This window comes from Lonchura striata, chromosome Z (assembly GCF_050655825.1).
Source record: "Lonchura striata isolate lonStrDom1 chromosome Z, ASM5065582v1, whole genome shotgun sequence".
NCBI classification, from domain to species: Eukaryota; Metazoa; Chordata; class Aves; order Passeriformes; family Estrildidae; genus Lonchura; species Lonchura striata.
The window spans coordinates 37,094,183-37,109,112 of record NC_140740.1 but is presented as its reverse complement, the minus strand read 5'-3'; the positions used below and the strand labels follow the sequence as shown (position 1 = coordinate 37,109,112).

General features: G+C 36.8%; 1 protein-coding gene across 2 annotated transcripts in view; it reads right to left on the bottom strand.

Moving 5' to 3' along the window:
- Window positions 1-507: 507 nt before the first annotated feature.
- Window positions 508-14,930, bottom strand: part of TEK (TEK receptor tyrosine kinase) — a 36,097-nt gene continuing 21,674 nt past the window's right edge. The window contains exons 6-23 of one of the 2 annotated variants that reach the window (XM_021535932.4): window positions 14,314-14,454; window positions 13,985-14,113; window positions 12,873-13,027; window positions 12,473-12,614; window positions 11,938-12,099; window positions 10,994-11,128; window positions 9,950-10,243; window positions 8,414-8,713; window positions 7,760-7,917; window positions 6,274-6,484; window positions 5,189-5,299; window positions 4,656-4,846; window positions 4,145-4,258; window positions 3,212-3,282; window positions 2,602-2,642; window positions 1,446-1,542; window positions 862-961; window positions 508-720 (exon numbers count right to left, since the gene is read on the bottom strand). In XM_021535932.4, coding sequence (XP_021391607.1) covers window positions 646-720; window positions 862-961; window positions 1,446-1,542; window positions 2,602-2,642; window positions 3,212-3,282; window positions 4,145-4,258; window positions 4,656-4,846; window positions 5,189-5,299; window positions 6,274-6,484; window positions 7,760-7,917; window positions 8,414-8,713; window positions 9,950-10,243; window positions 10,994-11,128; window positions 11,938-12,099; window positions 12,473-12,614; window positions 12,873-13,027; window positions 13,985-14,113; window positions 14,314-14,454 — 2,627 coding nt within the window. In that variant the 3' untranslated portion in view covers window positions 508-645. The remainder of the gene's footprint in view (window positions 721-861; window positions 962-1,445; window positions 1,543-2,601; window positions 2,643-3,211; window positions 3,283-4,144; window positions 4,259-4,655; window positions 4,847-5,188; window positions 5,300-6,273; window positions 6,485-7,759; window positions 7,918-8,413; window positions 8,714-9,949; window positions 10,244-10,993; window positions 11,129-11,937; window positions 12,100-12,472; window positions 12,615-12,872; window positions 13,028-13,984; window positions 14,114-14,313; window positions 14,455-14,930) is intronic. The other variant, XM_077790252.2, reaches the window with a different exon arrangement.

The window sequence follows — 14,930 nt, the reverse complement described above, 5'->3', positions numbered from 1 at the left end:
AAACACTTCAAAATATATGTATATTTTGCATATGGGCAAAGCCTCATAGTCAACTAGGCAATGAAAGAACAATAGCATGCCTTTTATCTTACGAGTGTCAACAGAATTTTTGTCTAGATGATTTCTACTAGCTGACTTTTGCATTCAAACAGGAGTCTGCCTTAATTGTCCTTGTTAAGGACACCGGATTACAACTTCCATTGTTGCACTGCAACTGCCCAGCATTTTTTTTTTTCAAACATAATGAAATGCATATGGAATACTGCAATAAGTTACCACTTTGCTATGAGTAGCTCTTGGAAAATATAAAAAATCCTCTAAAATGTCAATACCTAATACATTAGAATATGTATGTAGACATCATATCTACATTACTAGGAAAAACAGATAGACCCTGCAAATGAAACAACAGATTTCTTGACTTTAGTCTCTACCTGCTTCAGACAGTATATACACTTCTACAGTCTGTGAAGGCAGAGTTTACTGTGTGATATACACACACATAACTGTGGTAAAACACTATTGCTGTATTATATATAGTTAGAGCTATACACAGTTCTACACAGCACATCACATTTTGGGCTCTAGCAGATTGAATTTTGGTTTTCTGTAATACATCATCGATGAATGAATATTTGTTCCATCTTAAGCAGCTTCTTCAGCGGAGCAATCAATGCCTGCATAAGTAAATTTCTCATATAGGGTAGTATTCACATAGGTCTGGAAAGGAAATAAGCAGAGAAGATTTGATGCAAGGTACATTACCTCAAGAATCCTAAATAATATTGAAATTATGCATTGACTAATTATTTATATAATTGTAAATATATATATTTATATAAAATGGAGTTTTATTCTTACCTTCCTGTCTTCTAACATCCTGTTCAGTGACACCAGTATCTGAGCAAATGATGGTCTTTCATATGGTTTCTCTTTCCAGCACTGTCTCATTAGGTCATACCTTTAAAAATCGAACACCAGCATTTGATAGTTTAGATACATAGGTTAAAGTTACAAATTTTTGATTATATAAAGATTTTGCCTATTCCACTTTTCAGAGGGAAATGGATTTCTATGTAGCTGAAGTTACATTTTCCATAGTTAGTTGCTGAATGAAAAGGACTTTCTATTACTCTGGAATAATCAAAAAGCTCTCTTTGAGCTAAAACCCTGGCATGTTGTATAAAGAACAAGATAACTGGCTGGAATGGAGAGCCTGAGAATGTATTCATGGCAGATTAACAGTGTATGCTGTATACAGAAGGACTTAAGCACTTTTAAATTTTTTTAATATAGTTTTTATGTTTTGTGTACCTTTTTAATTTTTAATGTAGTTTTTATATTTTCCAATTAGAAAAATAGTTTCTTGTAGAAATAATTATTTTTTAGAGCTGACATCACATTATTCTGTTTATTTTTTAGGTTTTTTGTGAGGCAATACTCACACTTCATCATCACAGTTGAGAGGCTTTTCCAGTCGGTACCCTTGGGGGAGTTTTTCATACAGTTCTGCACATGTCATTCCACAGTATGGTGTACCACCTAAAGTTTAACCATAGTCATGAACAGAAACAGATTTTAATAAAAGAAAGTTTAATATTATAGTAGAAATGGAAAGGTATGACTAACATAGTGACAGCTAAATTAATCCAAAATTAGGGGGTATTCTGCTTCTACATTTTTATTGTTAATTTTTCCTTACTGTTTGATGCACAATATGAGGGAGAAAAGTAAAATTAAGTGTCAATTTTTTCATCTATGGATCTGGCCTAATTTTCTCTACAAGTCTGAGGGGCAGGGTCTGATAGTATTCAAAATGTTTTTTCAATAGCGTTGATGGGCAAGTAATTCCTTCATTAGCATCATAATGATAAGATCTGTGGACATGAAGCTCTTACTCTCAGCTAGTTTTGCCCCTTTCTGTAGGTATTTGGTTGCTTAGACTCTTGATTTTCCACGCTTCACCCATATCTAGTGCAAACCCATTTAGTAAGGAAAGCCAAGAACAAATCAGAGATCCAGAGTTCCAGAGTCCAGTCAGCAATGTGCACCAGTCAGTAGCATCTCCTGGCCAGCAGACCATGGGCACATCTCCAAGGCAAATCACAAGAGAGATGTAACACAAATATTTTGAGTGATGCAAGGCTGTATCACAATCATGATGAGTAGAGGTGCCTGCAGAAATGAACTCTAAATTTTTTTTGATGGTTAATGTTCAAAAATTTTCTTTGTGAATATATGGAGTAGGAGGTGATTACTCCTCCACCCTGCAATATCATTAAAATATAAGTCTTGATTTAAAATGCAGGAAAACTGTGGAAAAGCCATCCACCAAACTCAAAGCATGTTATACTAAGGCTGTATATCATATGATATTCTGCAATTTATATTTAGATATGGTCTGGATTTTAAATGTAACAAAAACGTGGTCATTATGGTTCTTTCTCATTTAAAATGATACCTGAACTGAAAATTTGACAATGAACCTAAATAAACAGAAAGAAAATTGAAATATATTGTGAAGCAGTATTTTTTAAAAGACTGAGTGAATAGAGCTGGCTTGGTGCAGATTATTTGTGCAGTACAAAATTCGATACTTACCTAAACTAACAATTTCCCATAAGAGGACACCATATGACCATCTGCAACAGAGGGATATTATGAAGTGTAACAAGAATTCAACAAGAATGACTGTTTTAAAATGATAGGTAGTTTTGCTAGTATTCAGGGAACACAGGGAAGTGTGATGTTTTTCTGTATTTTTTATAGTTTTGCATAATGATGGAGCTTCTATCAGAAAGCAGGAAAATTAGCAAAATTAATTCACTCTGAGTCAACCAAAGACTTTTATCAGATTGTGAGCTTTCAGCAAATACTGAAATTACTGAATTGTTTTTCCAAATACAATTTCTACTTTCCTAAATAAAATGCAAATGTCTTCTGGGTTTCCCAAATACTTATCAGGTCTCCAATTTTGAGTAAGTACAGCTAAAGTTATGGGGCACATCCAACTTGGTTGTGCACACAGAACTTGATCAGACCCTGATGAAGAAATGAAACTTTCTTGTTATGGATTTTATTTTTTGCTTCCATTGCTAACTCCTGCTGACATTACTACTGAGTATTTTGAGTTAAGAGTGCTCACACTAGTTGTCAAACTTTCCTTCATATGGAAAAATTTTGTTTAAATGCCACTTGAACACATACTTACACATCACTATTTGTGGTGTAAACACTGTAATTCAAAGATTCAATTGCCATCCATCGCACTGGAAGCCGCCCCTAGAAATTATTTAATGAAAGTTTATTTTTCACTTGTTGGTATAACAATATTGCAGTTTGTATGCAAACAATCATTTTGTGTTACCTTAGTGAAAACTGACTATACAAGTAAACTTTATCAAGTAAATAAACTTACTAAACTTGTGCAGTTTTACAGAAGAAATTCTTTAGTGTGAGAAGGGTGAGACACTGAAAGAGGTTGCCCAGATAAGTTGTCAGTGTGGGAGTGTTCAAGGCCGAGTTGGATGGGGCTCTGAGTAACCTGGTGTAGTGAAAGGTGGGGTTGGAACTAGATGGTCTTGAAGGAACCTTTCCATGGGACACTATGATTATATTATTTACTTCACAAAGGACAGTTCACATGAAAGTTAATATAAAAATTATCCAATCAGCATCAAGGTGAAATGTAAATAGAAGCTCAGATGATGCCTCTGACCATCATGTTGCCTTGACAACACAGTGCTATTTCTGGTCTTTAGCTACATGATGCTTATTACGTATCTTCTTTCAAATCTTCTAAAGCATTGGGTCTGGACACATCCTGTTACCTTCTTTCTAACTTTGGCCTTGTTCAATAGAATTAGACCAGCTTGACTCATCTATTTTACTGTCATCCATAGTCATATAAATTATTTTAAATTACATTTTATATTACAGACATGGTATAGGATTTATTTACAAGTAGATGTATTTATTTGTATATTAATAAACATGCATATTTTACATAGCAATTAATACAATTTAAATAATCTGTTCTGTAGTACCCATAAGTTTGCATTTTCTTTTAATATGAAAACACAGATTAAGAAATAAGAAAGCAAAATTTAAAAAACAGACTGTATCAATTTGTTTTGGTCCTTACCATGGTCTTCTTAACGTAAACTTCCTGACCTCTTGATAAGCCAAAGTCAGCTATTTTTGCAACATAATTTTCTCCAACCAAGATGTTTCTTGCTGCCAAATCTCGATGAATAAACTAAAATAATGATAATAATAAGAATTATAACAATAGTGTAATAATAAAATAAAGGAATCAGTTGAGTTTTACATGTATTACTTTACTGCTGTATTGAAAATTGCAAACATTTGGAATAAGAAAATAAAACAAATAAATTGGCTTGGTATGTCACTACCAAGAACATTTTGAACTTTATCTGAAAGTGAAAGCAGTTAATTGCCATGTTGTTTTAGGTTTAAATGCCTCTTCCATGATTCCCCATAACACAATATTTGATAAGTTTAAATGGAGACAGCAAAATAAATCTCATTCAGTGTGTGCTATAGAAGCTAAAATTAAAAATTAATGTAATTAAAGGGCATATTCCCTGGAAAAGTATTTTCCATGTTTTCAGTGGCTAGAGTTGAAGACTGACCTGTTTTTGGCTCAAGTAGTCCATCCCTCTGGCAACATCTGCTGCAAAATGCAGAAGTTGCTGAGAGGAAAGTGTAGATGCAGTGCTGTTGGCAATAGCAAATGCTGGGTCTGTCTCTAGTACTCTGCTTTTCCGAAGGAAGTCCAGTAAATTTCCATGGGGAGCATATTCAATAGCAAGGTAAAGATATCCTAAGGAAACATCAGACAGTGATGATATCACAAAGTAAGAGATAATCAGTAATAGTCTTTAGAAATTTACACTACCTTGAGTGAAGAAAAGGAAATCAACATAAAACAGCCTGGTGGGAAATGTCAAACAGGCTAATTTCTAGGAGTAGAGGAGAATTTAGAGCTAGTGTTGAATATCAATTCTGGAGCATTAATGTGGGCTTGTAGATCTAAACACAAGTTTATCTGACCTTTTAACAAATGTTGCACAGAGATCTGCTAGTCTCTGGACTGTGTGGGCTATATTGTGAAAGGATTTTTTTAAACTAATTTTTAAAGTACATGCATACAATAGTACCTTACCCCTATGTTCACATGCTCCCAAAAGATTTATGATGTTGGGGTGATGACCAAGTTTACAAAGAACTTCAAGTTCTCCAGCAAAATCTCTGTGATCATCTTTTGAGGCATATTCTGAAAATCAAAAAAGCACATATTTATGTTTTAGTTTGAACTGAATTTAAAACAATATTTTTTTTAATTATGAGGACTGTGTGTTGCTTGGGCCACTACTGTTTCAATCCCAGTAGAAAGAGAAAAGCTGTAAGGTACATTAGTATTTACAGAAAAAAGTAGGATATTCTCAATTGGGGGAAAAAAATGTGAGAAACAAGTGCCTGTAAAAGCTATCTGCAGAGAAAGCAAGTATCTTAACACACCCTATCACTCTCCTTCTTACCTGAGAGTGTAAAACGTTGTAGAAGATCTTATGAAAAGTAGCTGCTTAAAAATCCTTCCAAATGTGTGCTGTTGATTATTTCTGCCTGTATGCAGACCTTGGCTATTTTAAAATTAATCAGCACACTTAAAAGTGTTTTTCAATTTGCCTAGATAATGATCTGGTGAATTACAATAAAACATGTACATTCTTGCCGTATTGTATGTATTGTAGCTCTCTCTGGAACGTAGCTGTCGTGCCGAGTGAATAAAAAGAAAAATAATGATCCCCATGGTATGAGTATCTATAGATGCATAGATGCAGTTTTCTCTGAACAGCTAAAGTGAACAAGATAAACAAATGCTGTGCCCCAAGACTAGCTCTCTGCTCCTATCTATCCAATGCATCTCGCCTTGCAGATGAACTCATGTGAAGCTCATACTGATCTATGAATTGAAAAGTACATGATAGTTAATCATATCAACCACTGAGGAGAAATGGAAACCAACTTTACCCAGCAGAAATACAGTTACCCAGCAGAAATACAGTTGTTGACAAATTATCCTGTATATATGTATAGTTGTTGGCCTAGTAACACCTGATACAATTTAATTACCAATTTTGAATATTTATTTTAGCTTTAAAAGAGGGCTACTAAGTGATTTGTATAGCAAACATTTGGAATACTCTTTGAAAACTCTTTAGTCACAGAATCGCTCGTCATTACTACCTTTCATCCTTTTTATTGCAGCATCCATGCGTAAGCCATCTTTCTTAATGCGTGCTTTCAGGACTTGCCCAAAGTTACCTTCCCCAATCACATCTTGAAATTTTATGTCATTCCATTCAAGAACTGGATAAACAGTAGGATCTGGACTGGTTTTGGCTTTCCTGCTCAGAGTGAGAGTACCTGAGTTAAACTGCAGAGCTGGCTCTTCCCTCTACAACAGAGTTAAGATAGTGACATTAAGTGTGATTTCTACTTCACTGAGCAATGCCCTGATTACATTTCCTAAATGCCTCTGCTCACTCATCTACACACGAACACGCACATGCGCACGCACACACATAGCTCAATCCATCTCTTATATACACCAGAGGACATTAGACAGTTATAGCTATTCTAATTGCAGCAACCAGTTTCTGCCCAGATCCACAAAATTAATCAGGCTTCTAATTTGTGTGTAAGTACCTTTTAGATCTTGGCCTCCTGAACAGTTTATAATGATTTTGAAGATGAAGGACATGGGCAAAAATAATGTGATAAAACTGATCTCAAAACCAGTCATAAGTCTCAGGTTTAAGATTTATCTCATTATTAGGCTTAATTAAATCTTGTGTTGCTCAGGCTCAGTAGGAAGAGTGATACAAGAAGAAGCAAGGAAATAAAAAGAGACAGGAAATTATCTTCATCCATGCCTAAGGAGAGATCTCTTCAGTTACACTTTCTCATGAAATACTGCTATGGGAAAAGTTTTAGAAGTAGGAGACAAAGCTGTTTAGATTGCTCTGCAGAGTGATCATGTCTTTGGGTGGGCCCCATACCCCTGTTTCTGAAACAACCTATTTAGATATAAAGGAGCTCCTTGGGCCATCTTCATTCTGCCCCACAGGTTGCCCTCTGAAGGCAGAGAAAAGCACCAGAAAGCAGAGTGATTAAGAGACTGCAGCAGGATCCAAATAAATGTGTGCATAGAGAGGAATCTCCATGTGATGTTAAAACCTTCAGCAATTTCCTTACAGCCAAAACTATGACGTTGCTGTTGATAGATCCCTGATGTACTGTCCCCAGGTTGAAAATGGATGAGCATGTATCAGCAGCTGCTGATGCTCAAAAGTAACATTAAATGTTTGGTAGTTTTCAAAATCAGGCATGACTTCATAGAGGCAGAACAGGCTCCTCTATTCTGTCTGGCTTGGTACTTGTCATACACAAGTGTGACAAGGCAGAAGAGGCAGCACAGCAAATGGTGGGCCAACCTTTTTTCAAGTCAAGTTTTCTAACTCCCAGCCTGTAACTACGATGGCTTTAGTTTTGGGGTCACTAGTAGAGCAGTTTTACAGCACTACAGTTTTACAGAAGTTTTACATCCTAATTGCACATAAAGAGAAGACAGTGTTTGGGAAAGCCAGGAAAAAAAAAAATTGGAAGAAAACACAGGAAAAGATGAGCTAAAGTTAATAACCAAACTGACACAGGAAAGCTGGAAACTCACCACCACATTTTGGAAAGCCTGAGCCATTCGATGCTGGAAGTTGGCTCGCTTTAACTGCAGCATGATGAGAAAGGCCAGGAGAATTGTTACACAGGTCATCCCTGCAGAGCCAAGGATAGCAATAAGCAGCATTTTGCCTCCTTTTGATTCATATGAAGCTATTGAGGAAGGACATAAGAATTCGTCATCATTTTCAGCTTATTCTGAATTTAACAATACATTAGCAATGTGCAGCTGAATACTCCTGTCTTGTAAACTGTTTAAAGAGCTAAGGATACATCCCTTTATTTTCCAAAAATGTCAGAAACATTGGATGCTCTGAATTTCAGATGAGCACCTGCATATTCCATTGAATTCAGTCAGAGCAGAGATGAAGCCACATTCTGTGATCTAATGGTCTTGCTGTATGCAGCTCCTTTAATTTTTGAGTCACTGGGCCCTTTTTAGTGGATATACACAAATGGTGCATGTTGTCACTTCATCAATATCATGGAGTGAAATTAGAATTAAACTTTGGTGGTGCTGTGTAGTGTGTCAGAATTAATAGCAAAAGAAAACTCAGATTCAAAAATTAGTATAATGACCATGTCATAGCTAACTAATTTATACAACCAGTCCTGGCTTGTGCAAATCCAGTGTGATGGATTAACTAACCTTTAGTTTCTGGAAGAGTCTTCAGTTCAAATGATGTGTTTGGGTTGCTCAAGCCAATATTGTTCTGAGCATTAATCTGAACCTGGTACACAGTGTCTGGTTCAAGGCCCTTGAGGTGATATTGAGTAATGCTGGTGTTCTTTATGATAATATCAATGTGATTGTACTCAGCCTTGCCATAAATTTTGTAGCTGATGATGATGGAGGAGATGGAATGACCCTCAGCAGCTGTCCAAGAGATGACTGAAGATGTGTCTGTGATGTTAGAAAACCTGATGTTGTTCGGTGCAGGAGGGATTCCTGTGAACAAACACAAACACACAAGGCATTGGCATGTACGCCACCTCTTTCTCCTTTCCACAGAGAACAAACATTTTCCTCAGTGCTATTGCTGTGCTAAACAGACTTTGTTGATGAACTATGGTAACTGAATGCAATAATTTTATTATCTTGATGTGCTGTCATCCTTGTAGCAATATTCCATACTTCCAGTAGAGGTTGGAGTGGCATTCAACATACTGTCTTGGATGAAGATACACATCCTCTGAGCTGTATGCAAGCACACCATATTTGCTTTCAGGTTAATGCAAAAAGGATTAATTTCCTTCTATACTGTATCATCATTCCCTTGTATTCCCATATCCCATACTTTCACTGCTTCTGAGAGCAATTACTTGTCAGGCTGTTAGAAAGGAAATTGATGCCAACACTTCCAAAAATCTAATCAGAAAACCTCTAGCAGGGGTGAGCGCTACACTTGCAGACTTGCAGACACTGCCATGAATATTAAGCTAAGTACCTTCTCCTGGAAAAGAGTACCCTTATGTTTTTCTCAGTGCAGTTTGGTGTCAGAGCTCAGGAAAACTGAGAGTCCCATGACAGCCATTGATACTTCCACTAACACATATAGTAAGGGCCTTCCTACATGATCTATAAGGAGGAAGAAGCCCACCTTTCCAGTTTGTGGGAAGGGCAGTGTCACCCATCAGCCATTCAGATGGTACTTCATTTAGATAGGGCATTTGTTGTGGTGATGTGAAAGCACAGTGCTCACACTCAGGGAATTCAACTGCAGTCTTCAGTGTAGCACACTTAACTACTCTTTGCTCACAGGGGTTTTACCTTGCATTGTATCTTCTCTTCTTTAAGTGCTGACTATTTCTGTATTGTCATGGCCAAACTGAGTAACAAAAGAGCTTGGAGTAGTGAACTCTGATGGCTCATCATTCTGAGGAGGAAAAAAATACTACTTGTGTCAGAAGCACATGTTGCACTGAAATGAAGATGTGGATTCTCAAACTTGTTTTTCTCAATTTAAAAGAAACCTACATTAATAGTTCCTGACAATTTCCAGCAGAAGAATTCCTTTGGACGCTGAGCTTTCCAAATAATAGCAATAACAACCATAAGCGACCATCAGGAACTAAGTGTTACCAAAATAAAGGATTGCATTTAATGTAGTCATCAAGTGACAATTAGTCTGACCACTGTGGGTAACATGAAGAATTAAACAGAAGGATGTGAATCAGCACTTACTGTCACTGAAAGTCCATGCATACAGATAGTTGCTCCACTCTCCTTGGGACCTGGTGTTCACTCGTACCCTGCACATGTATTGCTGTCTAGGCTCAAGATCTTTAATGATCAAGGTGGACATATTTCCTGGCACTTGAGTAATAACACTGCTCTTGTCACCGTTGTCATTCACGCTCTTCCTTTCCACTTCAACACGAATATCATCCTCTGTCCTCAGTGTTAAGGGGTGCCATGACAAATTCAGTGATGTCATACTTTTTGGAAAGAGAGTGATACCTTCTGGTGGAGGAAGACCTTAGAAAAGCCACAGTGAAATAGGGAACAACATTTCATGTCTGATATCTAAGCTAAAACAGGGGTACAGTAATTCCCAACCACTTGCCCCAGTTTGGGGTGACATCTCTCAGCCATCCCACATAATTTGGCTGAAGTTACATCTAAGAGGTGTTGATAGTCCCATAGTATCTTAGCAACAGATGATGTGCCAATAAAATGGCATCTTCAGTGAGCTTATGTTGCAGATGGACTTTTTAGATGTGAGAAGCCAAAAGTTGTTTTCTTGCTAGATAGGTCCTGGTGTAATCCTCATTTATTCTTTATGTCTGTATTCAGTTTATTTAGTTTGGGATCTATTCTAAATGGACTAAAAACTTTCCAGCTTTTTAAAACATCTTCATTTTTAAAGTAAATTGATCTAACACTAAGAAGAAGGACTGCAAAAAAATGATTCTTATCTCCAACTCTGTTGCATAGCCAGCCAAAATATATAAATTTTCCTTTCCTCAATCCCTCCTCTCTAAATCAGGGAAAATAATAGCTCTGCCTTTTTCTGGTTTTCTTCACCTCTGTTTTTTGATTTGGTCTTTTCCTTCACTTTTTTTTTTTACTATCCCTTTGCCTGAGATTCTTTGGAAAGGGTCTACAAGGTTTTCAAGCGCAATTTTCTTTGCTCAAGTGAAAGTGTTATGACAGAGATCAGGGAACAGACAGCAAACAAAAAGAGCTGAAATACCTCATTTTTAAGAAGCCACACTGATCCCTTACCAAGTGCAGCTGTTGTGAAGCTGGCCTGTGGTCCAGGATGGCCTTCCCCACCTTCTCCTTGCCGACTCAGCTGAACACAGAACTGATACTCAGTTTTAGGTTCCAGATTGTCCAGTCTTTTAGTTGTGCCTTTTACTGACAACAAAAGTCAAATGTAAGTAAAGCCATGCCCCATGTTGAAATATGTTATGAAAGAAAATGTTTGGAAAATACAAGATAAGGTACACAGGCTCCTTTTTTTGTTGTTGTTCTTGATTCAGTAGGATAAACTAATTAGAAGTATAAAATAACTGGTTTTAAGTTAAGCTCCAACCCAGTCCAAAGGTTGCTTCATCTGCCCTTATTTCAGGACAAAACAATACTGGTTGCTTAGTCAGTGTCCCTTCTGTAAACAGATCTTGGGTTTTACTGATTTAGTAACAGCTGTTGTTAAAGGTCCTGTAATGTTTCCTGTAGTATTTGAGGCTATGCATAATATTTGAAAGCATAGCTGGAGGAGGTAATCTAATTCATAAGCAGGCATCATTTTGCCTATACCATTACTGATAAATATTTTGGTAAGTTATTTGTTTCACTAGGGCCACAATGAAAACAACGCAAGATGGCAGATGCCACAGCATGTCTCCATACTGCCCACTGCTTTTCAAAACCTTCTGTTTGCATGGGAGTTTAAAACTGATGGGCCCAATACTGAGTACACATAATCCTAAAGAAGGAGGGGGAAACCTTTTGTTCCTGAAGTGAATATTCACTTTCAACTACTGTTGGTGTAACACATCCACATGAACATTATGTGTAGTGATAAACAGTCACACATCCAGTCACAAAATGTTCAATTTCTATGCATTGTATAGTCTTTTGAGGCTAATCACAAACAGAAACACATGACATTTCAGTTGGTAGATGAAGTTTGCCTTTAAGGGAATTAAAGAAGATCCTCTTACCTTCCACAGACATCCAGGACTGATAACGTTTTGCTGGCTTGTATAGAAGTTTTGTTGACACAACAGGTCCATCTCCATAGTGTAACTCAGCATTAATATCAATTATGAGAAAATTATGTCCTCTGTCTGTCAGCCGCGGGGCATACTGTGGCACAGGAGGAACTGAACAAGAATGCAAATATTAAACTAACCTTTTAGCTCCCTATATCAATAAGACTCTGGTTATTCCTAGATCTGTAGGAGAATGAAAGGTGCTCTTCAAAGCTTTCATAAAACAGATGGGGCTTTATGCGCTAAAGCTGACAGTTAAGATATTTTTAAAATAAACCTTGGGTGTTCTTCTCAACCTTATCATCACACTTATTCTTTCAATATACGTAATTAGTATGTTATAATGGGTTTCTGTTCATATTCCAACTGTAAATATTTATTCAGGCATTTTCTAGCAGTGCAGAGAACAGAAAGCTCAGCCATGCTAGAGTATAAAGCTGTACTTAAAATTAGAGAGGCAAGGACACTTGAAGAAAGCTGTTACCTTTGACTGTAACTTGAAATGGTTTCTCTGCCATTCCTGCTACTGTCTGCACACTGCAAACCCAAGTTCCTGTATCTCCAGGCAGGACTCGATTAATTCTAAACATGGCTTCAGAATGATTACTGGTAGAAATTTCATCAGGCTGAAATGACAAAAGATGTACAGGACCTTAAAAATTTGTGCATTTTTGGAGTATTCCAATGATACATTGAGATTAGTGATGTCTATAAAAAGCATCTATAATTATCAGCTCCATATTTTCATATGTGCTGAGAAGTTCATGGGGTATCCCAGAACACCAAAAGTTCATATTACGCTTGAAAACCATGGTATGCATTAACTGCAGATAAAGTCAATATAAACATGAGAAATAGCAGAAAGCAATTGATCAGGAGCCTACCTTTAGGACAGTTCCATCTTGCTTCAAGAGTTTGAATTCTTCAGATTTAGGAAGCGGCATCCCTGTTGCTATACATAATGGCTTGAACTCGACACCAGAATTGAGTTCCACAGGATCTAGTAAGTTTACTATCTGAGGTGAAAGATCTGCTGAGCCTACAGAAGATATATAGTATAATGTCACTCTTCCAACAGATATTTTAAAAGAGAGGTTTAGGTGTGTAGGCAGTGTAGGTGTCTGTTTCCGCGTTCCCTTATGTGGTCAAGAATCGTGCTTCACAAAGTCAACATTTTACATCATTTTATATATAATGTGAGAAAGAACAAGTCCTGTGTTCACTCTTCTTTCTTTATCTGATCCCTCTCCTCTCTTTCTTCTTGACATTTTAAGCACAAACAATCTAGTCGTGGCAAAATCATGCACATATTTTGTTCTGAATGTACAGTGCCTACTTGCTCTCTATTTTCTTTGTTAGTAAGACCAGAGAGATCACAACAGTATAATTTGGATGGTTGGATCACACCCCTATTTCTCTATTTGGTTTTGTTCTTGAACAGTTTCTCTTATCAGCAGTAGAATTGTCACTTTATTTACCTAGCTAAAATAATAAATGCTGAGTGCATCTTATGGAATACCTTGCCTGAATCCAATGAGATAAGGTATGTTCAGCTTCATAAACTTAACTTTCTCCCAGAGAGACAGAGCAGTTTTAAACTCTGGTGTTGTCTTAGTGTCTCAGTCATCACTTTTAGGTGATGAAGCTCATGGTATACAAAAGTATGCAGCCAACTAAGAGGTAGGTAATGGTAAAATACCATAAGTTAGTACAAAAAACTAGATGACTAGATGTGCAGCTTCTGTCGGGGATTAATGTTAAAATCAATCAAGTCCTATGAAGTAAAGTTTGAAAATCTAAGGATATCATCCTGATAAATATAACATATAGGCCAGAGGCTTAAAAATACTATATTGCAATAAGGCTGTACAGAATTGTCTGTGCCCCTGGAAAATAGTGTGTGGAGCAAGCATACTAGCCTGGAGTAGTAATGCTGTACCAGCATTAAGATCTGTTCTAGTTACTCTGGGAACAACCATTTAGTACCTTACTTTACCTTTCTTTTCACATTGCGGACCATGCCATCCGAAGGAGCAGATGCAGCCCTTAAATCTGTTGCATGTTCCTCGATTGTGACAATTACATTTGAGTTTGCAATCTGACCCATAAAACCCAGGTGTGCATTCTGCAAGTACATATGATGCAGTTAGTGTAAAGGTGCTAGAAAATGTCTTCCAGTATTTTTCAGTCTCATTACTGAAAAACCTTTTCACATCACTGTAAAATATATAATCTATTACTCTTCCCTGTTGGGTCCCTTCTGTATTTCCCGTGTGCAGAACATTAAGGATCCCCCCCATTCTTTTTTTTTTTTTTTAACTATACCTTTATCACATTCCAGTCCCATCCATCCTGTGGCACAAGAACAACCATATGGATCTGGTAGACAGAACATAAAGTTTCTACAGCCATGATTTTCTTTACAGGTCTCTTCACATGTTTTACCAAATGTGTTGGCTCCGCAAGCTGTTGAAGGGAGGGAGGGAAATAATAACCCAACAGCATTGTCCATGAAAGAGCTAGTGCTTCTAATGATACTTCATTAGGAAAAAGAAAACATGAATTTTAATTAAAAATGGCAGTTTGATCATTCAAATATATTCATCACCACAGCAACTTAAGTCACAGTTGTTCTAATAGTCAAGTGCAGACAGCAGAAACAAATAATTTTCTCACTGTGAGGATCTGTCAGCCAAGGACCCTTGCTTTTGATCTATGGGGACACAGATTCAGCAATAATTTTTGTTTATAAGCCTTTCTAATATAATATGGACAAACAGTGTTATGAAACCCAAATATTCTTAGCAGTGAATTAATGAGAATCTGCTGATGTCAAGGTTTTTCTTCTAAGATAAGAGCAGTGCTATGCTGGAGTGGTTTGAGTGACAACTATTCCAACATCTTAGCTCTAGTATTTTCAGCACTTCAATTCAGTCAAATAA